This window comes from Balearica regulorum, chromosome 2 (genome assembly GCF_011004875.1).
Source record: "Balearica regulorum gibbericeps isolate bBalReg1 chromosome 2, bBalReg1.pri, whole genome shotgun sequence".
Lineage (NCBI taxonomy): Eukaryota > Metazoa > Chordata > Aves > Gruiformes > Gruidae > Balearica > Balearica regulorum.
Window position 1 is genome coordinate 157205731 of NC_046185.1, and position 23749 is coordinate 157229479.

A 23749-nucleotide genomic window follows, 5' to 3' on the forward strand; every position below is an offset into this window, starting at 1 on the left:
AGATCATTTGGCCTGAATCTGTTGCTACCTAAGTTACTTAGAGCTTTAAGGGACTTAACTAGTGATATAGAAAAGAAATGCTTTTATCCCCTTATTATTCACTAAGCCATTCAGTTCTTCAAGCAAGATTAATTCAGATGCAAACAGGTTCAACAGCTAGGCCAAAGCTGCATCACAAGGAGACTGAAAACATCCAACAGAAAGAAGAGTTGTCAGGACAGTAATTAGAACCATAGAATAGTTTGGGTCGGAAAGGACCTTTAAAGGTCATAGAATCATAGAGTGGTTTGGGTCGGAAGGGACCTTAAAGATCATCTAGTTCCACCCCCCCTGCCATGGGCAGGGACACCCTCCACTAGACCAGGTTGCCCAAAGCCTCATCCAGCCTGGCCTTGAACACTTCCAGGGATGGGGCATCCACAGCTTCTATGGGCAACTTGTGCCAGTGCCTCACCACCCTCACAGTAAAGAATTGCTTTCTCACATCTAATCTAAATTGACCCTCCTTCAGCTTAAACCCATTACCCCTTGTCCTGTCACTACGCTCCCTGATAAACAGTCCCTCACCAGCTTTCCTGTAGGTCCCCAGGAGGGGAGATTTAGATTAGATATAAGGAAGAAGTTCTTTACTGTAAGGGTGGTGAGGCACTGGAACAGGTTGCCCAGAGAAGTTGTGGATGCCCCATCCCTGGAAGTGTTCAAGGCCAGGCTGGACGGGGCATTGGGCAACCTGGTCTAGTAGAGGATGTCCCTGCCTGCAGCAGGGGGGTCAGAACTAGATGATCGTTGAGGTCCCTTCCAACTCAAACCAGTCTATGTTGTGGAGGACTGTGTCAAAGGCCTTACAGAAGTCCAGATAGATGACATCCGTAGCTCTTCCCTTGTCCACTGATGTAGTCACTCCATCACAGAAAGCCACTAGGTTGGTCAGGCAAGACTTGTCCTTGGTGAAGTCATGCTGGCTGTCTCAAATCACCTCCCTGTTCTCCATGTGCCTTAGCATAGCTTCTAGGAGGATCTGTTCCATGATCTTCCAGGTACAGAGGTGAGGCTGACAAGGTCAGTAGTTCCCAGGGCCCTCCTTTCTACTCTTTTCTAAAATGGATGCAATGTTTCCCTTTTTCCAGTCACCAGGGACTCACCTGACTACCATGTCTTTTCAAATGTCATAAAGAGTGGCTTGGCAACTGCATCAGCCAATTCCCTCATGACCCTGGGATGCATCTCGTCAGGTCCCACTGACTTATGTATGTTCAGGTTCCTCCAGTGGTCATGAACCTGTTCTTCTCTCACAGTGGGAAGGACTTTGCAGTCCCTGTCTTGCGGTCCATCTACTTGAGAGGTGTGGGAAGAGAGGTTGCCAGTGAAGACTGAGGCAAAAAAAAGTTGTGGAGTACCTCAGCCTTCTTCTCTGTTACTACCAGTTTGCTAGTCTTGTTCATTGGGTACTACACTTTCTTTGACGTTCCTTTTCTGGCTGACATACTTGTAGAAGCCCTTCTTATTATTTTTTGCATCCCTTGCCAAGTTCAGCTCCAGCCATGTGCCTTGGCCTTCCTAACCCCATTCCTACACACCTGGGCAGTATCCCTATACTCTTCCCAGGATACCTGTCCCTGTTTCCACTGCCTCTACATTTCCTTCTTGCTCTTTAGTTTGACAAGCAGGTCTTGACTCATCCATGTTGGTCTCTTGCCTTCCTTTCCCGATTTCTTACACCTGGCAATTAAGAGCAACAGACCCAGTGCTTACCTGGCTGTCATATTTTAGGCAGGGTAATCTTATCCACAGATTTTCACATTTTGCCTCTTTTATATAAATCAGGAATGCCATTTCTCACATACATTCAGTACAGTCTCTGACACCATTGTGATTCAAATAAAATAAGCGGGTGAAAGAGGACCCAGGTCTATTATTCAATTAATGTGAACATATTCCTATGAAGCAGAACTACTGATTGCCTGTTTTCATTAATTCATGTACCTGTTAATAGTTTTGCCTAAGGATAACTTCATGGCATTTGGGAGTCAGGGCAAAAATTTTGAGGAGAATTCTAACAGAATGGCTAGTGTTGCTGTACTTTTCAGGGAGGAAATTCCCATCAGAAATCCCGGATTTGGGTTGGTATATTTGAAGAAGTATTTTATTATTCCAACATGTGATGCTCTCTCTTTTCATATGTATATTACTCACCCACGTATTGAGGATTCCATTTTCATCCATTGAAGCTACCTGAAATGGAGGGCCTGACATTTCTATGGAAGGAATAGTAACAATTTATATTCATACACTGACCTTCATCCTGAACAGTATCAAAGGATTCCTAGGTTAATTCTCTGAAACTTCTATGATCCTCTCAGCTTCATAAAAACCAGAAAGTGCCCTAATTCTACCAAAGAAGAAAAAGGCATGAAACTAGTATGTTCAGTTTGTCCTCTCAGACAGGCAGGTGATCTCTGTCTGCAACTTTTAAAGTGTCTGGATTCTGCATTGACTTTGGAACAGAAAATAAAGTGTAATAGATGAAATCTTGTAAAACCTGCAATATGCAGCACATTTCATCGGACTACTATGGATTTCAAAGTGAAAATCTGCAATGGAAGTAATAATATCTCCTCTAGCACACTGCCTGAGAATTTAGGGGCATGAAGATTAAAGTCTCTTTGCAAAGGCTGGTCATGAAAAAATTAGGCAAAAGGCACAGGAAGAACCACCAAGTACAGTCCCACATTTTAAGTGCTTTCAGATATAAGCAAGTTGCTCCACTGATTTGGACAGGGTTTTTCTGGACATTATAGAAGCACTGAGACTTATCTAAAGGCAGTTCTTGAGTGGTAACTTGTTTTATCATGGAAGAACAAAATTTTGTCTTGAAAACAAACATTATAACAAGCATGCACCCACACCTGATGTGAAACTGCAGTGAATGAATGTTACATAAAAATAAGAGCAGAAAAAACCATGAATGTTGCATGCAATTCATACTACAGACAACTTAAGAGTCAGAATGGAATTATAAACTGGATTTTGGCTATTATATATTTGTTTTACTAGATATATAAAGAAAGACTCAGACACAATGATGCTTTTACATACCCTTCTGATAAGAGAGGCTTGAGAGCCCATAATTCTGATCATTGTAAAGAGAGGTTGAGACAGGTTCCACTGCTAGTATAGGGGAGGTGTGGTTTACTGAGTTTAGAATGCCATCTGTAATTAAAAATAATGAAAAGTAAACACTGTATTATTTTCAACAACAACAACAAAACCCTAATCACTTTTCCGCTTATAGGAGAATGATGACTACAAAGAAGGAATGGCAAATAATGAACTCCATAAGAAATTACTTTGTAAAAGTCTGAAATACAATAATGCAAACTGTTTCCCAAATTAACAATATACTACTAGATAAATCAATGTTTCACCATTTGTATTTACTTCTCATTTTCCAAATGACTGCTGCACCATTTATGCCAGTATACCAACATTTCATTAAACCTGCCATTTCAGATTTACCATGAAAAGAATTATGCTAATTTCAAGCTCCATAAACTACAGAGGTAGAAATAAATCACTGCTCACTATAGAAAAGACAAAATTGAAGAAAAATTACTCTTACAAAGTATTATTTAACAGAAAGTAACTACCTTGAAACAAAAAATTCACCACAAGAAAATATGTATTTATGCTTTTATAACATTTTAAAATAAATGTATATTTAATTTCAAAATGCATTCTTTGTCAGATACTCTTGATTCCTGAACTTTCCCTGTGCACTGAACTTAATCTCATTTAAGATTAAAGGCATAAAGCTTCCTAAGTACACAGCATTAAAACCTGCTTGCTTATATAAGCAACTACATGAAACTGTATACACACGCTTGACTACTAGCCCACTGTGACACTTGACTACTAGCCCACTGTGCAACACACGATCAAGCATCTTTGATCTATTAAAAAAATTAAGTCTATCAACTACCAACTAATGTTCACTTTAACATGGCTACTGCAGTTAGACACACTTGTAAACAAAAGATGATTTTGTGCATGTGTGCAGCGGGTCTTTTTAGAAAAATAATATGTCACTGTCAGTTAAATAGTAGCACCTGCACACACACACAAAAAAGGAAAAATACATAAAGGAGGACCTATTTTACAATAATAAAATAATTTTTAAAAATATTGCTGTGTGTTATTTTTCACTCCAAGGTACAATATAGTGCCAAGAAATTTTATAATTAAGATTGAGAAAAATCAAGGGTCGAACTGCCGGTACGTACACCTCATTCCCAATATCTCAACATACTACTACATGCATTGAAAACTTCAGTAAGATTAATGATTTCCTGCTCTATTTAAATTTGCAATGACAAACATTGGTAATAGGCATAAAGATCCATTCCTTTCCATCAGATAAAATTGTAAGGATCTCATACACCAATCCAAATGCAGAGTGAAGTACTTTGTACTGAGTATCTTATGTATCTAGAGATACTGAATCAGAGAGCTTTTGGGCCCCAAAGTTTAGTCACAGCTTCAAAATCCCTTAAATAAAAGAGTAAAAGTAACTGATTGCTAACTGTGGAAGTCAGAATTCAACTTACTCCATTACATAGATCACCTCTGACATTTAGCCTTCATAAACCACTTGTTTCCAATGATGTGATCCCCAAAATTATTCATATATCCTGAACTAATAGTACCATAAAAAGTACAATTGTGTATGTGATGAAAATATGAGAAATTCCTAAATTTTACATTGCTACAACAATTGATAAATTAGCAATAAACAAGCACAATCCTGACTCAACTTTTAGCGTATCTAGACAGAATCCAGAAGTTATAAAGTTACAGAAATGGAATTTTAGAAATGTGTAAGGATGAGATTCAGGCCAAAGATACGGACATCTACAATGCTATCTACATTTAAGACAGCTGTATAATATCTGTAAGTGAACTAAATCTAATCAACACAATCAATCCAGCTAACCATATACAGATATCTACATTAGGATGAGATGAATAGCTCTCTAGATCCCACAGAGTAGCACTGCACTGATTCCAACAGAGCTTATGCATGTATACACTTCGATAGGTACCTTGCATGCAACCTCATAGAAACATCAAGACAGGTGACAATTTGTACAGATTTCAACCTTTAAATGACATTTGAAAAAGTGTGGTTTACAGTCTTAAATTACTTTGACTTTTTTAATACATCTTAATATGTGTGTTTAGATGTAGATAAAAAAGAAATGTAGGTTATACTAAGGGAGATAACATGATGAAAATTGATTAAGCTAATCATTTCAGTAGTTGAGCAGCCCATTTCAGTATTACAATGCTCCTTAGGTTCTACATCTTCTCCACCCCTCTATTCTCAGTGCTTGATGCGTATTTAGCTGGCTTACATTTCTTAACAGCTATTACTGAGTGGTAATTTTTACTTGACTAAATATAATATCTGAACTGGATAAACCTGGCTACTGAGAAAGAGTGTTCTTAGCAGAATTAGTAGTGGAATTGTTTCACCATCCACAAAATGACTAATCAGAACACATAGACACTAACCAGTGGAAAATGTTGGAACTCTAAACATCCAGGCAGTTTCACCAATTGTTATATGAGGGTGCATTCTTGAGTCTTCTCGAAGATCCCACACCAGCAACGAACCATCTATTGTCCCAGCAAAAACTAATGTTGTTTTACTGGGACTAAAGCAGCAACATATCACCTGTTAAGCAGTAAAAAGATGCATGGTTGATATTATGAAAAAGACCAATGATTTCATAAGCCTGAAATATGTTTGATCTTCCTAGGCATGCAAATCCAGAAAAGACAGCTTACAGGTGTTTGTGGCAGAAGGACAATTTATTTAAAAGGGAAGTACAATACCAGACTTTCAGTAGGCCTTTCCTTTTCAAGACACTTGTGTAATCTGCATCTGCCAACACAAACTAAAGGAGGTGATTCAACTGTATGATGGGAAGAGAGAAGTCCTGACAACATCTGAAACAGCTATTTTACTTCTGTTCACTATTCAACCGTGAAATGGAGTAAAAATGAAAAAACAAACAAACAAAATCACCTTCACTACATTCTAGTACTGGAGCACAAAATGGAATGAGAAAGTGTTTTGCTCACTAGGTTCAAATGTGTTTCTCAAAAGATCTTGTGGCAAGACTAGAAAACAAAATACACATAATAAAGCCACTTATTCAATAGGCAACTATACAATACTATGAAAACATACCTCTGAGTCGCATATTAAAACTTTCTGTGGACTGGAGGGCTGCCAGATGTTCCAGACGCATATGATGCTTTTTCTGTTCAGTAAAACACCACCTGCCTTTTCAGGTAATCCGTGAACAGAAAGTAGTGTCTGCCTCTGAACTTGAGAGACATATAGGCAGGATATTTTTCGGTCTAAACCATTTAAAAAAAAAACACAACAAAACAAACCACAAACAAACAAAGAAGAAAAGAAATAAATAAAGAAGTGAAGTCCCTGCAGATGAAGAAGCATATTTAGCTGCTATAGCAACATGCAAGGAAGCTAAGATGCAATTATGAAGAATAATTCTATTAACAGTGGGTTGCTTTTGATGCTATACAAGAAAAAAGGAAGGACTAGAGAAGGAATCAAAAAATGTAGAAGTAAGTAGAAAACAAAAAGAAGGAGAGCCAGGAAGTTTACAGAATAATTATTCTGCACATAAAGCAAACCAATCTGATCTGGTGTCAGTATATAGACTGAAAATTAAGCTAAATCTCAAACAGGAAACAGCACAGGCCAGGCTTTTCCTGTTTCATCTCATGTGTTCATGTTAGAACACGTATGGTTTTGTGTTATAATACGTCTTACTGACATAATTACAAATGTTTTCTTTTTCATATTTCTTTTCATCTGAACTTTTACTGTTTATATAGGGAAGATACAGCTGCAGTGCAAATCTATCAGCCTATACTCTTCCTGTTCAAAAACCTTGCTTTATTTGCACCTTTGGCCCTACTTTCAGCATAAAGAGCCTAAACAAAATAACACCCCTTGGAATGGCCCTTCAACAACAGGGGCAAGAAATTACATCCAGAGCACCCTTATATCATGCTAATCACTGGTTATATTTCTGGTTTCACAGCAACCAGGATGCTCTGTATGCAAAACCAATCTGCAGAGTTACAGCAAGATTAATTAAAAGCAAAGTGGGCTTTACATCATCTACATAGCCTGAGATGTGCTGTTTGCGCTTCAGTCATGACAAAGAACATGGTATTTTGCATAAGAAAGAAGAGCACGCACTGTATAGTAAAAGGTGTAGAATAAAGTTCCCTTACCATGGAGGAATGGCTGGTTAGTATTCAACTGGGAACAGCTATCACTAATAGACAGACTGGTTTGTTGAGATCTTATTTTCCACGTGGGTTCTGTTGCAACTTGATCTTCCTCTAGCAAAACAGCAATCACCTTTCAAACATAATTACATTTACAGAAATAAAAGGGTTGTCTTATCTTTCAGCTTTGCTATTTGCAGCTTTCTAAAGTATGTGGATTAATTTAACAAATCTTTATAACCTCTTGTTAATTTTATATATTTGCAAGTATGGCTTTAGAGATATAAAAGTTGCACAGCGCTGGTTCCATTCCTTTGCAGAGAGATGAATCTCACTGATAGTAAGTATTACTTAAATTAGTCAGAACAAGTAGCGTAAGTGATATATCACACTGTATACTTATTCACACATCTCATAAGGGATATTAAGAGCACAAAATGTACCTGGCAAGCAGACCGGAGGAAGTTTGCTAATCTTTGTGAATCAATTTTAGGTGTCAGAGCTCCATTCACTGACATATCCTGGCTACTTATGGGACCTAAGAGAAAACCAAAACCAAAACCAAACTTGAAGCTTCAAAAGGGAATCAATCAAGAAAACTGTAAGAATAATGTAATTTTTAAGCAAGATGAGCGTGGCAGGAATCAACTTCTCTTCAGCAGCAATAACAGTATTGAAGAACGAGATCTGTTGGGGAATTGCATCTGCTGCCAACAGCAATCCAAGAGGAAGAAACTATTTCTGCCACTTATTCTCCACCCCCTCTACGACAAGATTCACTGTGCCTATAGCTGTTTGCTACTGATGCAGCCTGCCACATTACAAATTCTGCCAATAGGTGAGTTCAAAAGAGAAAGTTTACAGGCATACATCCGTGAATGACTAAGATTAAAATGTTCTTCACCTCCAGATACAAGGGCACTTTCTCCTGGATGCTGTGTCCATTTCTCCAATGTCTCAACTTCTTCAGTCTGAACGTCTCTATCAAGATTGTCCTCGTTACACTGAACATATGCCTAAAGCAGGAAGATAAAGTGATCAATATATGTGCTAAGAATGACAGCACATAACTGAATAGAACTTAAACAATCATTTTAAAACTGATGTGCCCAACCTCTTCTGTTTGTAAATTCAGACCTAAGCATACTGACACGGTGTCACTATTTTGTGCATGCACTCTTCACCACATTTTGCACAAGAGTGCTAGACCTACTGCAAAAATACAGAATGTCTTACATTATGCGTAAACATTAAGCCCAGCATACCTGGGACAGTGAGCCACAAAGATATAGAAAGGACTTTACAAAATGGGGAAGGAACACAAGTGAGTCCTCTTCCAATACAGAATGGAAATGGTCTGTGTGGCTAAAAAGTTTTGATATGATTGCTTTATGGTAATTAAGACTTAGAGATGAAAAATATTATTGTATTACTTTACTATCCTATTAGCTTCAGTAACTTTCTTTTGTAAAGAAAATTATTTTCCAGAAAAGGAATCAGCACTTTCAGGATTTAATACTACTACATATTTGTTACCCACCTGCTTAGTGTTCATTTTACCAAAATTCCTGATGTACATGTCGTACTCATTTACAGGAGGCAAATCCAACAAAGAAAAACTAACTGAGAAGTCCAGATCAATTAGTGGGAGAAGTTCTGAACTCCGTTTTCTTTAGAATGAATTACAAAAGAGAAAGAAAAAAGTGGTTAAGACCAAGTATTTGGCATTCCAAAAGAAAATCAGCCTGATTTTGTACAGTACCACAGATCTAACAATCCATCGATCTATGTGAATTGAAGCCATACCAAAATTAATCGTTAAATAAAAACACATCAATAGAAATACATATAATACTGTCATGAGTTCTCAATATTATACTGAGATAATTATCATATTTGAAAATGTAATACTGATTGCAAACAGCAAACTTACATGGTTTATTATAAAATAAACCCAAACTCTCAAAGCCTAGCACCATCATCTTGCCTAAGTATTCAAAAGCTGTTCTGTGAGGTAGCAGATGAATGTCACTTTTTTCCTATAGTTAGAATGGTGATTAATTCTCCTAAACTCATTAATTTACATCATCTATATGTGTACATCTATAATGTACTGATTTTGTTAGACTTATTCAAATGTATTCTGAATGACCTTCATTGGTGATAGACTGCCTGAATTTGTACCACCAGGGAAACAAATAAAAATAGCAGTAATCCTAAAATGTATTTTCAATATATACATGAAATAAATTCATTGCTGATTCATAACCTGTGGACATGAATACTGACCCCCTCAAAAGGAGGCCTCTCAAAAAACATTAATTTGGACTACTGGACTTGATCTAAATTGTATGAAAATGAGTACTCAGGACTAAGATAGACTATGTATTTTCCCACTTGCATTTTTGGTTGAGAATAAGATTAGCACATTGTACAGTATTTGAGATACCTTAATCTCTTTGTCCTATGCAATGCCAAATATTTCCATCTTCCTAAATTCTGTATCTGGAAAAAAACCTCACCTGCCTTATCCAGCTTCCCTCAATCCTTTTACTTTCTGCCTACCTCAATTCTTAATTTTGTCATCTTTGCTCACAAATAAAACTATTGTGATTCATAATTGGAAAACAAGTCTATCTTTATATACTGTATCTTATTCTGACAAGATGCTAAAAACATTTATGGGATATTTCTTACTATCATTGACTACAAAGAGATTCCTAACGCTCCACTTATATGGATGTGTGGATAATGAAAAAACAGTCAATTTTTGTCTCAATTTACACAACTATCTGCTTTAATGTCATAAAGCTATTATTTTAAGAGTTAATTGCTTGAATTACATACAGATGTCTGTTTACAAGTTAATTCCATGGCCTCGCTATAGTACAGATTTCTTGGAAATGAGAAAATTTTTTGTCAGTTTTCCCCTTTCTCTTTCTTGCACTTTCAGGGTTTTTTTTAATATCTTTAATATAAATGCAACCCAGATACAATTATGGATCTGTAGCAATTCCATATCTAAACAGTCTTCTAGATGCGTATTCTAGTTGCAATTTCTTCTCCGTAAGATGGTCCTTGAAAAGGGAAAAGACTACAGCAACATGAGCTGGAATTGCTCCTCCAGTATTTTAGGCTGGATTTTTCTTTATGCATAAGGACAATTTTCACATCTCTTTTTTTGCTACTTAATGACATTGATCCAGTTTTCTTACCAACATTTTATTTTTACTTCTACTTCCTAATACACCACTTCTTCACAGACATTGTGGGCACAGATTGCTGACACCTAATTCAAATGTACGAAAGTTGCTTCCTAGTTACAAATCTTAATGATACATGCAGACAAATCCTTAAAATAAACTAATAAGCCTCATATTCATACAACTCCAAAGTGCCACAGCTTATTTATGGGATGCTTTCAGTCTATTTACTGGTAGAAATGTATTATCACAGCATTAATTTCCACAAATCCTTTCTCTTTCCATGAAAACTCTGGTTATCTTCACAGGCTATACACATTGTTAGCATGTACACAAAGTTATATACATAGTCATGATCAGTCATAGCACTTGATTAGTAGAGGCTGACAAACATTTCAGAAGGCAATTCTTCAGCGAGATGCCTTCCTGAATTTCTGTCCTGGTTTCGGCAGGGATAGAGTTACTCTTCTTCCTAGCAGCTGGTACAGTGCTATGTTTTGGATTTAGGATGAGAACAACCTTGACAACACACTAATATTTTAGTTGTTGCCAGGCAGTCAAGGACTTTTCAGCTTCTCATACTACCCTGCCAACAAGAAGGTGGAGGGCGCCCAAGAAGCTGAGAGGGGACACAGCTAGAACTGCTGACCCAAACTGGCCAAAGGAATATTCCATACCATAAGATGTCATGCTCTGTATATAGCTGGGAGTTGGCTGGGAGGTGGGGCAGCTCAGGAACTAGCTAAGCATTGGCTTTGGGTGGTGAGAAATTGTGCTGCTTATCACTTGTTTTGTATATTCTATTGTTATTGTTATCATCATCTTCCTTTTCTGTCCTATTAAACTGTCTTTATCTCAACCCACAAGTTTTACCTTTTTTTTTTTTTTTAATTTTTGATTCTCTCTCCCATCTCACTGGCGGGGAGGGAGTGAGCAAATGGCTGTGTGGTTGTTTTAGCTCTGGCTGGGTTAAACCATGATGATTTCCTAATCTGTCTCCACTGTCTACATGAACTCATGTAAAATTTGGGCATATAAATTTAGGCAAGGTGAATTAGACAGACTAGACAATAAGATCTCCTTTATGTGAAGATTAGCCACTGATATATAGTCATGGAGCAGTGGAATCTAGTATTACCAATAAAAATCAATATTCTTGCTTTATGCATCCAATTGATGTAACAGAAAATTGGAGATATATACAGTGCTTCAGATAAATCTGGAGCTCCTGGCAAGTTCCACAAGAAACAGGCATCAATTTGTTTCTTTAATACAGAGCTGTCTGTCTCCAATCTAGATCAATTTTAGATCAGTAATAATGTGATTTTACACCAACTGGTGTTATCCCTGAAAAGGAACATGCTATTTTGGCAACAGTATGTACCATATAAAGTCTTGATTAATTCAAGAAACTACCGTTCTGCCAAGTCCTGAGGGCAGCTAAAAGGCCTGCTCTTTAGTACTACAAGTCAGTATCTAATTAAGTGACTGAAGAATTATACAAAGAGATTACAATCCTGGCAACTCATTCTGTAATAAAATGATACATATAAACTGATATATAGATAAATTTCTGTCATAAAATGACATGTAGCAAAGCCTGTAAGTTTTATTTATTTATGAACTAATTACTGTTAGCTTACAAAATAATATTTGACTCTAAAATCTTCAAGTTTATAAACTTCAAATATTTCAAATATAATGAAAAAAATTACATCTTACATAGTGAATTGCCATTTTGTGTGGATTACTTATAATATACTTACTTCTGCTTATTAGCCATACTTCGGCTACTTTGTCGTTGGTTTGCCATTTGAAAATCCATGAATATTCCACAAAAAGAGTTTCTGACAGAAGGGTATTGCCTTTCTGTTATATTATAAAACATTGTTAGTGTTATAATTCACACTTTACAGTGCATTAAAATGTAAAGTAGTATGTCTAAAAAGCAACAGATTTATTACAACACAGCTACTAAAAGTTACTAGTTCACACATTACACAATGTGCTCTAGCACAGCTGTCAGTACAATAAGCTTCTTAACTTCAGCAACGAGCCAGCATTTTTCCCTTATTATGGTCCTTTACCAATCAATTCAAAATGACTGACCATTGTAATTTTTATTTTAGAAGACTATGATGCAGTAGTGCCTCTTTCTTTCTCCTGCCATTAGCAGGTCCCTTGTTCCCCTGTGTACAGTAAAACACTCTAAGACCAATTCTAAAAGTCAAATCAAATTCACACAGACTGCATCATGCACATGATACAGGTCTAAATAAGAATTCACCACTACAGCTAGAGGAGAACCTCATCAACACAAGCTTAACTGATGCCCCTGGATGAATAAGTGAGACATTGAAAATTGTTGCTTTAAAAGCCACGGTTAATAGAACAACTACAACATCTGATGTCATGTCAATTTTACTCCCTTGCCTGGCTAGGTGGTAGCTAATTGACCTTAATATCCAACTTCCAGTCAGGACCACTGGTGTTTCACTTCCTCAGCAGAAGACTGCTTTTTTAGAGAATACTTGTAAATGCTTTTAAACTTCAAAAATCATTACCAGAATGATCAACAACCATTTTAACCAAGTGAGATTAAAATTTCATTAAAAAAAGTGTTGTGTAACTTACAACAAAGCAGTAAGTTCTACAATACAGAATTTTAAAATCTGATTCTATATTAGAATTTCATTCTGTTCATTAGATCTATAGCATTAATGGAATTCTTTCATTGATTCCATATTGTTTATTAGAAAAATAGTAATTACATAAATCTTCTGCAAGAAGAAATTCATATTACAGTATATTGGTTCTGACTTAACTGAAAATATATTGATACCGTAAAGACTTACAGAAACTCCATGCTATTCTTCCATGACTGTACTAACTTTGTACGAACTAGAGTGAAAAGCTGTTTAAGATTCTTTTGCACAATGATTTTACACTGCCATTCATGTATGTGAACAGTGCGAAGGGGAACCACAGCTCTAGTTAGTTAAATAAGTAGATCTGGTATTCACAGGTATCAGATCAACTGAATACAAGTCAATAATTCCATAGTCATACTTCAGAAAAAAACTGCATTTTAAAAGTGATACAGAACTATATATTTAAGTAGTGTCTGTATTTATCTCGCCTTCCCACCCAGAGCAGTGGCTTCAACTTTGCTTAACAGAAACAGGCAAATTAATGTCACCAGAAGCCCCAGACTGTTCTAGCACTCCTCCAGTTTTCGAAATCCAGACTCTCATATCCTCCTCTTACCCAAAATAAGACATATTAAATGTCAGTCTGTAAATTTTTATACTTCACATTTTAAATGATTAGTAATGCCTCTGAATCATTCTTTAGCAATGTGAAAGTTACAGTACTTAACCACAAATTTAAGTGACTCATCCAGAGGACCAGATTTCTGCCTTTAGGCAGAGTTCTAGAAAAAGTGGCCTGTTTACTTGTAAATTGTATGTGTTACTCATACATTTAATAAAAAAAAATAAAAAAGGACTGGTATCTAGTCACATACCCACAATTGGTTCCTTTTTTTCATTTTCAGTTTTTGGCAGTGAAGTACAAATTCTATCATTTTCTGCACTAATTGCTCTTTGAATTTCTTCAATTTCTGATGTTCTGGAAAATGGAATCTCTCTTAGGTTTTCTTCTGCACCTCCTTCTTGACCACTTTTGTCTTCATCATCATCAAAATCATCTTCATAATCCTTTAAAAGTAACAGGACTTTCAATAACTAATAAACATGAATTATAGACGTATTTTTCACGGTCTTTTTAAGAAATTATAAAATGCTGTCAAAATAAAAATAAAATTTTCATATAGATGGCTATAAATCCTCATTCTAAAATAACTGATAGAAAGAAAATGGCATGTCTTGATTGTGTGGTAATTTTAATCAAGAGAAGACAATCCCACAGTGTTTTTCTTCAGTGCCCAAAATAGATTCCTTTTTTAAAAAAAAAATAAATCTTAAAGTAGTAACTATATGTTTAAGTACATTATGTGTTCTTTAAAGAAATAAAATGACAGTGTTCAGTGGCATAAATGCTTCATAGATGTATAAAGTTGTTTATTTGATAGTTTTAATTCAAGCTGCCCTTGAATGGCAGGCTCAAATTTACTAAACTATATCTGTTTGCAAGTCCATGCATAAGGCTCATACTTTGATAATTCTCTTAACTAAGACAATTCATTTCATGCTAAAATAATCACCTAACAAAAATTATATGAGTAAGTCTTAAATGTGCTCATTTCTCTCCACTGAATGGTAAAAGGCTACTATAGTAAACAGCTCAACAGTCAACATCACTCCTAATGTAAGTGGAGATAAATTCAACTTGGCTGAACAAAGATGTAGCTGGCTCAGCTATCAATGAAAGCACATTCGACACACTCTTCCATCTTAGTAACTTTAAAGGAACAAGAGAGCTAAAAATAACAGAGTTCAACTAAATTAGTGAAGGCACTGCTGCTTGTCAATATTTTTTTCTACAATACTTTTGCAATGAAAAACAACAAGGCTTTTTCCCCTCCTGAAACTGATTATTTGCTCTCATTATTTTTAAAAAAAAAAATCAGCATTTTTCACAGAAAACCATTTAAATAACTGAAATTGAGGAAGACAGAAAGAGCATCATGTGAAGACTTCAACTCAAAAGCAAAAGTTGGTTCCCAACCCCTGATGCAAAATAAGTAAATATATAGCAGAGAGTTTCTACATAACATTTTAGTTACTGATTATCTCCCGTTAGGCAAGTTAAGGTCACCGTCACCAAAAAAGAATTAGGAAAAAACATGTAACATCCTGTAATTTTTATTTCAATAAATAAATATTTTTGATACTTGAGAATTACTTCAAAAAGACAATTCTATGCTTTTACTTACTTCAAAATCATCTTCATAATTTGCTGAAAAGTTATCAAATCCCATGTCTGAATTATAGATGTGCGTATCTCTCATTTCCTAAATGAGAAAAATAAATGAAACTGTTAAATAACCTTACAAATAATGGAATCCTTATCTGCCAAATCTTAGCATAAAGATAGATGAATGTTTCTAGATATTCAAGCAAACATACAATAAATTCAGTTTAGGAATATAAATAAAAGTGTATTAACGAGTGATAACTATTGACTTAAAACTGTAACGCAGGAAAACAAAACAGAACTCAACCCTATCTTGGGAAGACCAACTGGTATTTTTACTGGGAAAGACATAAAAACTGCTGTGTTTCAATAGTATACAGTAGCTCTTATGATGGGTGTAGCAATAAAATAAGACTCTTCTACTTTTTTGAGGATTAGACAAAATTATCCCTATACGTGAGTTATACTAAGGGGACTCAATCTGTTAACAAAATAGTGCAGATGTTGTAAGCAGAAAAACAGAGATACAGATACAACAGGTAAATACGATTTTTTATACATAAATAATTTTGTTAACACTGAATCCTCTACTGTATTTATATGGAATAAGATTTATGGCATTCCTGAAATAACTTCAAAGAAATTGCCTTTCTCTAGCTTATTGAACTTGATTAAAATAATGCCATTCAATTACCCAACATATATGCAAAAGAAACATAAAGCTTAAAATGACACACACCAAACTATCCAATCTTTAGTCGGGCTTTTCCTTCAATAGTGTCTTCAATTATCCTTCAATAGTGTCTTCATTATCCATGTGTAAGGGAGTTCAACAGATTTCAAAATGGAAGTGTGAGGTTTTATGAAAATTATCTAGCATAATAGCACACCTATTACCTGCTTCTACGTTTACCACCAAAGGATAGCAGCTGGTTGTCAAATGCCAAGTTAGGCACACTTTTGATCCTTTCATGACTATTCACGAGCTAGAGCCACCTAGTTTCCACAGAATACAGTAATTTCAAGAGTATTAAGGACATTATATAGGAGTAAACAGCTCCTATGGATACCTTATTTTTCAAAGTCCTCAGACTCCTAAAACTAGGACCACAGCACTTCTGTCTTTCTGGTTGCCACTTTTTGCCATTTCTCAGATCAATCACAGAATCATTGAATGGTTTGGGTTGGAAGGGACCTTAAAGACCATCTAGTTCCAACCCCCTTGCCATGGGCGGGGACACCCTCCACTAGACCAGGTTGCCCAAAGCCCCATCCAACCTGGCCTTGAACACTTCCAGGGATGGGGCATCCACAACTTCTCTGGGCAACCTGTTCCAGTGCCTCACCACCCTCACAGTCAAGAATTTCTTTCAAATATCTATTTGAGCTAAATGCTAGCACTAAAGCAAAAAAAACGGAAACGTATCAGAAATTGGAAGAAAAGAACAACAGAGGTCTTAGAACATCCTTGAAAGAAAAGTATTTCTGGCGTGAAAATAGACAGGTTTTAACAGACATTAGTATGGTTTTGAAAGATACATGGCTGAAAGATATATGGCTGCCCATAACATGAGAATATGGAAAAGGATGTCTTCATTAGGTACTCCTACCTTCTCCTAGATCAGGACCATAACCCTACAACATTCCAAAATGGAATGTGGATTTTGGGGCATGGTTACAAATGGCTGAAAATATGATAAAATATTTTAAAACTTTTTCTGGTAAAGTTAGGCTGGCTGCACAGACTGGTCCAGACTTGCTGAAACCTTGGTTCTGTCTGCACCTGTCCATTTAAACATATAAATGTTTCCTTTACTTATGGTAACTGTTTTAAGAGACATATATGAATTACATTGCTAGCTGCATTTTACTGGGCTTACACTACTGTATTGGGTCTGGCTGAGATGGAGTTAATTCTCCCCACAGCAGCCCTCATAGTGCTGTGCTGTGTATTGGTAGCTAGCAAACTGTTGATAACACACCAGTGTTTTGGCTACTACTGAGCAGTGCCAGCACACATCAAGGCTTTCCAACATTTCTTTTTCCCCAGCAGCAGGCTGGGGGTGGGCAAGATCTTGGGAGGGGACACAGCTAGGACAGCTGACCCAAACTGACCAAAGGGATATTCCATACCATATGATGTCATGCTCAGCAGTAAGAAACTGAGAATAGGGGGAGGAACAGGGCGGGGGCATTCGTTTTTTTTTTTTTCTTTTACAATGTTTGTCTTCCGGAGTAAGGGGCACACTTACTGAAGCCCTACTTCCCAGGAAGTGGCCGGACATCGCCTGCTGATGGGAAGTAGAGAATAATCTTTGCTTTTTGCTTTGCTTCCGCGCGCGGCTTTTTGCTTTAGCTACATTAAACTGCCTTTATCTCGACCCACAAATTTGGGATTGTTTTTTCTCCATCTTCCTTTCTCCCCTCCCTGCCTTGCTGAGGAGGCGAGTGATAGAGCGGCTCTGGTGGGTGCCTGGCCCCCAGCCAGGGTCAACCCACCACAACTACATACTGTTTGCCTACGTCAGCTGTTTATAGAAAGAAATAATATACTTTAGGTATGTGTAGATGATTCATAGATGATTTATATTACACAAATATGCATTTCCACTCACTGAGAATTATTTTTAAAGCATAGAAGATACTGAAATACAGTTGAATAGATGGGTACCTTCAATGTTTACCAAATTTATGCAGAATAAATGAATTTTCTAATGCTGTATCAAGAAAGAGAGGTTAGGACATATCTGAAGACCAATATACATAAATCTTATCTTAGAATGGTAATATATTGAAATACATACTGTTATTGTTATTAATCCCAAGAAAAACACAACATTAAGTTCCAAAACCAAATAGTTTTACCTCTTGTCTTGGGTTCTTTTCCTCTTTTTCTATGAGTTTTCCTTTATCTTTTACAGTCCTGTGGAAAAAGAGAACATCAATTTTATTGGTTAACTCAGAAGAAAGCACTAGTTTTGTTTTGGTTTTGTTTTCTGGGTTTTTTTTGTTTGTTGGTTTTAGAAAAATAGGTCTTTTTCCCTGAAAGGGAAAACATAGTTGAAAATTTCCAATGAAGTCAAATATTTCTACAAACACTTTTATAAATCTCTATTTATGATACGAAATCATAATGAAAGAGCCAAGTGGTTAATCAGCTAAGAACCTTGTCCAAATTTAATGCCTATAATTGCATCAAAACAGAAGAAAAAGGAGGAAAAAAACCCTATTAAAAACACATCTATTAGTTGTATTAATATCTGTGGCAAACTGGAGGTCAAGAACAGGTTGGTGTCATGTGCTCTAAAGCTATAAACCATAGACTAACATTCAAATCTGGTCTTTCATTCAGGGGTTTTATTTATGAGGACAATACAATCAGGGTCAGAGAGCAGGAGAAAAATCAACAACCATTTCTGCTCCTTAACAATTTATTTGATTATTTTTAAGTAGAGTATTGGAATTCAAGAAGAGAATGTTCTGACTTGCTCTTACTCAAGAGGATAGTCATATATACTGCTGTTGGGACTGACAAACATAAGAAAAGGCAACAATAAAAATAAAAATTAACTCATAACATGTCAGAATGATTTAACATTGACAGTGCTTGAGGCTGAACCAGGGTTTTGGGACATCCCAATAAACCATATTGCCTTCCTTGTCATTCAGAAATGGCTAACTCCTTTTCCCAGCTATGCACAAGCAATGACTCCCTCACAACACCCCATCAGCAACAGCTTCAAAATATAACCTGTATATTCCGCACTGCTTGACACAGTCGAGTGCTGCTGCTAGGAAGCACCCCAACATATTTATTCTGAAATATTTAATTTTTTCTTTTGTACATGAATATACTTCCAGAACAACAAAGTCACTGTGACTAAACTGATCTGTCCCATGCTTAAGAAACAGTAGTAATACTTGTCCAATAGTGGTAGTGACTTCACTATCTCTGTCAGTGTCCCCAGCAGCCAGCATGCCAGTTTTCTATTTAGCTGGGAAGCTAAACTAGGGTTTAAGAATGAGAGTTGTGACTGACAACATACCCAGAAAGTTATACTTCAGAAATTTGTCTAGGAATTTCACATGGCTGAAACATTAAAGAATACAGAAAGAACTAGAATACATAGAGAACTCCTGTAAGATTTTATATTTGCTAGTAATAAAACTTAGAAATATCATCCTGAAATTTTACTGATCCTTCTGGGGATGACCTGGACCTATGTCAGTCCTGTGTAGTTCATTATGAACCTTACACGTGACAACATGACTGCATAGTGAATTTCCAGATGGTACAATACAGCATTTCTGCCTCCCAAACTAAATGCCCAGATTAATATATATGTAGTTGGCACGGACTGCAAAATATCTCTTGCTATCCTGGGTAGAAAAATATAATTCGAATACAAATATATACATTTTTATACGAATCCTCTTAAGAGGCAAAACGCAGATTATTTTTTTTAATTGCTATAGTATTGTACAAAGGGCCTATGAAAAAAATTATATTCACCCTAAATATTTGAGATCAAGAATTCATGCTTATTATTTTGGTGGTGACTGAATCTTAGTAGATACCATACAGTATATACTTATTTTAAATCTCTGAATTTACCTGACATGCTGATCGCTCATTTCTTCTTGAATCGTCTCCTCTTTTTTGTATTCACTGTTCTGTAAAAGAAGCCACAATATTAATGTGTCAGAAATGCTGGGAGGAAATATGTAAATGAACCTGTATGAGTAGGAGTGATATTAAAGAGTAAGAAAAGTTTCTAATGAACTATTTCAATGACACACACTATTTTTTTTATCAGTCATTGCTTGTAAGAAGTTCTGTGTATGAACTAACATCAGAATAATCTCTGCCTTACAGATGTGGTAAGCAAAGTAAATAAACACCCATAAAAGATACGAACTTTTGAAAATATTAAATACTTGGGAACAAAGTTTGGCTACATGCCTTTCTGCAATGCATTTCAGAAAGGAAACAAGAAGGGATCTTGAATTTTCTCCTTTGCTTAACAAAATCTTTTAATGTTTTACCAGAGTAAATTCCAGCTTTTTTATAGGATACCTTCAAATTAGTATATTAGTAAGAATGGTTAAGAAATGCTCTGGGACCAGCGTATACTGCTTAAATTGTGAGCCCAAAGCACTTTCCTAAATAACCCCTAGGCGTGGCTGAAAAACTGATAGGCACTAAGGACTGCAGCCAGCCTGTTTCACAGAATGAGATTTTAACAGCATGGACTGCAACGATTCACACCAGTTGGACCCAGGGACAGAGAACAGTCTCAGGCACTTTTAATCCCCAGTATAGGGACTTGACTCTTAAATTCTGTATTATAAAGGTTTGTCTATGTTTGAAAATTTATTCAATAGGTGGTTTAAGATAAAGGTGCTTTTCTCTATCCATGAAAAAGAAACATAACTCTTGAGACAGAAGCATCAGCACGAGTGTATACATTCTGTAACAACTACTTGAGTAAATTTCCAAGGCAGTCAAACCTTGAGCAAGCTCCTGATGATAGACTTCTGAATTCTGCTGCAGAAATTCAGTTACAGAAATCACTTGTGGTGGGTCCCTACACTACACTGAAGATGCCTAGTATTTTTATTAGAAAATATATTTCTGAACTTTTCTTTGAGAAGCTTGTACATCTTCACTCTTTAGGCAGCAGAAGAAACTACCCAATACCGTCTGAATGGTTCTATGTTCCATAAAACTTATCTAAGGGTTACAAATTACTATATCTTTCTTCTCTCATTCTTGTAGAATGAATACTTGTAAAAGTCAAAGTTTTGATTAAGTCTCTAGGATATAACATCATGCTCTGTATTAGAAACATGAAAGATACTCTATGGCTTCAGAAGTAGAGGCAAAAACCATATAAATGGTGCCTACTTGTGATGTAGACATCCATGCTCCCTTTATAGGCAACATCGAAAACAGCTTCTATTAAAATTGTATTTTTTTTTCTATAAAGGCAGTCAATACATTTTAATGGACTTCTAGCCTAATCTCATCTCCACTTCAAAGTGTTAGTAAAAATTTCAAGTCATAGCAGTAAAGAATTGTAAGAATAAAAGACATTTCTAATAAGTTTTTTAGCGAGTCCAGAGGAGGCCATGAAGATGATCAAAGGGCTGGAGCGCCTCTCCTATGAGGACAGGCTGAGAGATTTGGGGTTGTTCAGTCTGGAGAAGAGAAGGCTCCGGGGAGACCTTAGAGCAGCCTGCCAGTACCTAAAGGGGCCTACAGAAAAGCTGGAGAGGGACTGTTTACAAGGGCATGGACTGACAGGACAAGGGGGAATGGGTTTAAACTTAAAAAAAAAAAAAAAAAAAGGTAGATTTAGATTACATGTTAGGAAGAAATTCTTCTCTATGAGGGTGGTGAGGCACTGGAACAGGTTGCCCAGAGAAGTTGTGGATGCCCCATCCCTGGCAGTGTCCAAGGCCAGGCTGGATGGGGCTTTGGGCAACCTGGTCTAGTGGAGGGTGTCCCCGCCCATGGCAAGGGGGCTTGGAACTAGATGATCTTTAAGGTCCCTTCCGACCCAAACCATTCTATGATTCTATGATATAGACAAGTTTCTAGTTTAAATTTCATAGAATGAATCAGCTCTGGGTTAGGATACTTAAATGCAGATGTAGTATTTTAATCTATCACTTCAGCCTCAAATTTCAGAAAATGTTGACTTACAATCCTAGAATTTTTATTAGTCACCTTATCAATGATGATATATCAACAGTTAAAGTAAGTTATAAGGTAATGTTTTAAAATCTTAACAAAACTAACCCTTAGATCATGCTTCTTTCTTTCATTTTCTCTACTTTTTACTCTCTCATTAACTTCTGCTGGTTGCCTTTCTTTGTGTCCATGCGAAGATCCCTCTTTAGATCTCTTTGATTTATGTTTTTCTTCCTCTTCCTTTTCATAACGTTTATGACTTCTCTCTTTTGAAAGCCTATCTTTTCCTGGCCTAACAGAATGTTCTTTTTTTTCTCTGTGTCTTCTTTCTCCCTCTTTATCCAACTCTTGATCTTTCTGAAACTTGTGTACATGGTCACCTTCTTCAACTTTGTAGGCTAAAACTTTATCAATGCTCTTTTTGGTATCTTTATCCTAGAAAGAGAAAAATAACATTAAAGAGTTAGAAAGTTCTCCAAGACTGTCTCATCTTCACAAATCTATCCATTTTTGACCATTAGAATGATGGATTTGTAAGTCTCTAATCTCCTTCTGTCATGTGGATCTTCCAGCCAGATTTTTTAAATCTCCTACGATGGCAAGTTTCAAATTATCATATCACCTGAGATTCTGACATTTCTTCTGGGACATTGTGTACTTTGCTATAGAAAATTCTTTGGATTATGTTTTCTTCACACAAAAATTTAATTCTTTGTTTACTAGGTGGTCTAATATAAAGTAGGATGTATATGTACCAATATCCTTGTAATAAACATGTAAACAGCAGATGGAAAATTCTGATGTAGCTGTACAAAAATAAAGCTCTGTTTGCGATGCAAATTTTATTTTACTTTCACATTAAAAGAAGAATGAAATATGTCCTTAAAATAGAATGGCTCAGATATATTTTGTTGGTGTGTGTTTTGTACACTTGTGAGGACCTTACAATCTATGCATCTCTTGAATTTCTTGGGAACTGGAATCTGATCCAGCTTCTTCATTATTCTACAATTTTATCTTATTCCATTATGAGACATTTCATTCCTTTCCCTTCCTTTACCTTCTTTTCTGTACGTCTTCTTTCTCGCTCTTCACTTCTTTTCTCCTCCTCTAGAAAATAAAAATATATGTATAAATCAATGAACAGATTTTATTATAGTCAAACTCTGTACATAATTAACTCTAGCGTATAGAAAACAGTAATTCAGTGACATGGGTTATAGAAAACATAAGAGCTTTCCAAAAATAGTTTAATATGCTGTTGAAATTCTCTCTCCAAAGCTGGTTACTCCTTTTCCTTTCCTAGTGAATCAAATCCTCTGTTCATAACTGTCTCATGTAATGGTAAGAGTAATGATGACATATGCTACTAACTTCAGCAACCACCCTGCAACTTGGGGATTCAAATGATTCAAATGGATCACTCAGTAAAGAGTGTCTAGGCAGGAAGGGACTTACTCTCTTCAAGTCAACTGACCGACAAAACCAGTGACATTCAGCCTCTCCTCAGAGGAAGGGAAACAAGCATCAAAATTTTTAAAAGTGCCAAAATAATAGGTTACCACAAGATTCTGAGAAGATACACATTTCAGTAGCTACTCAGACCTGCCTGTCTTTATCCTCTGGGGGTATGGTTTCA

The 23749-nt window shown here is 36.2% G+C and overlaps 1 protein-coding gene across 3 annotated transcripts in view; it reads right to left on the reverse strand.

Annotated features, from left to right (window-relative positions):
• Positions 1–23749, reverse strand: part of DYNC2I1 (dynein 2 intermediate chain 1) — a 42987-nt gene that overhangs the window by 5785 nt on the left and 13453 nt on the right. For all 3 annotated transcript variants that reach the window (XM_075746615.1, XM_075746613.1, XM_075746614.1), the window contains 15 exons: positions 23171–23220; positions 22219–22545; positions 20029–20087; positions 18279–18336; positions 15433–15510; positions 14062–14254; positions 12302–12404; positions 8873–9002; positions 8237–8348; positions 7776–7870; positions 7336–7465; positions 6254–6426; positions 5572–5734; positions 3097–3210; positions 2194–2255 (listed from right to left, as the gene is read on the reverse strand). In XM_075746615.1, coding sequence (XP_075602730.1) covers positions 2194–2255; positions 3097–3210; positions 5572–5734; positions 6254–6426; positions 7336–7465; positions 7776–7870; positions 8237–8348; positions 8873–9002; positions 12302–12404; positions 14062–14254; positions 15433–15510; positions 18279–18336; positions 20029–20087; positions 22219–22545; positions 23171–23220 — 1847 coding nt within the window. The remainder of the gene's footprint in view (positions 1–2193; positions 2256–3096; positions 3211–5571; positions 5735–6253; positions 6427–7335; positions 7466–7775; positions 7871–8236; positions 8349–8872; positions 9003–12301; positions 12405–14061; positions 14255–15432; positions 15511–18278; positions 18337–20028; positions 20088–22218; positions 22546–23170; positions 23221–23749) is intronic.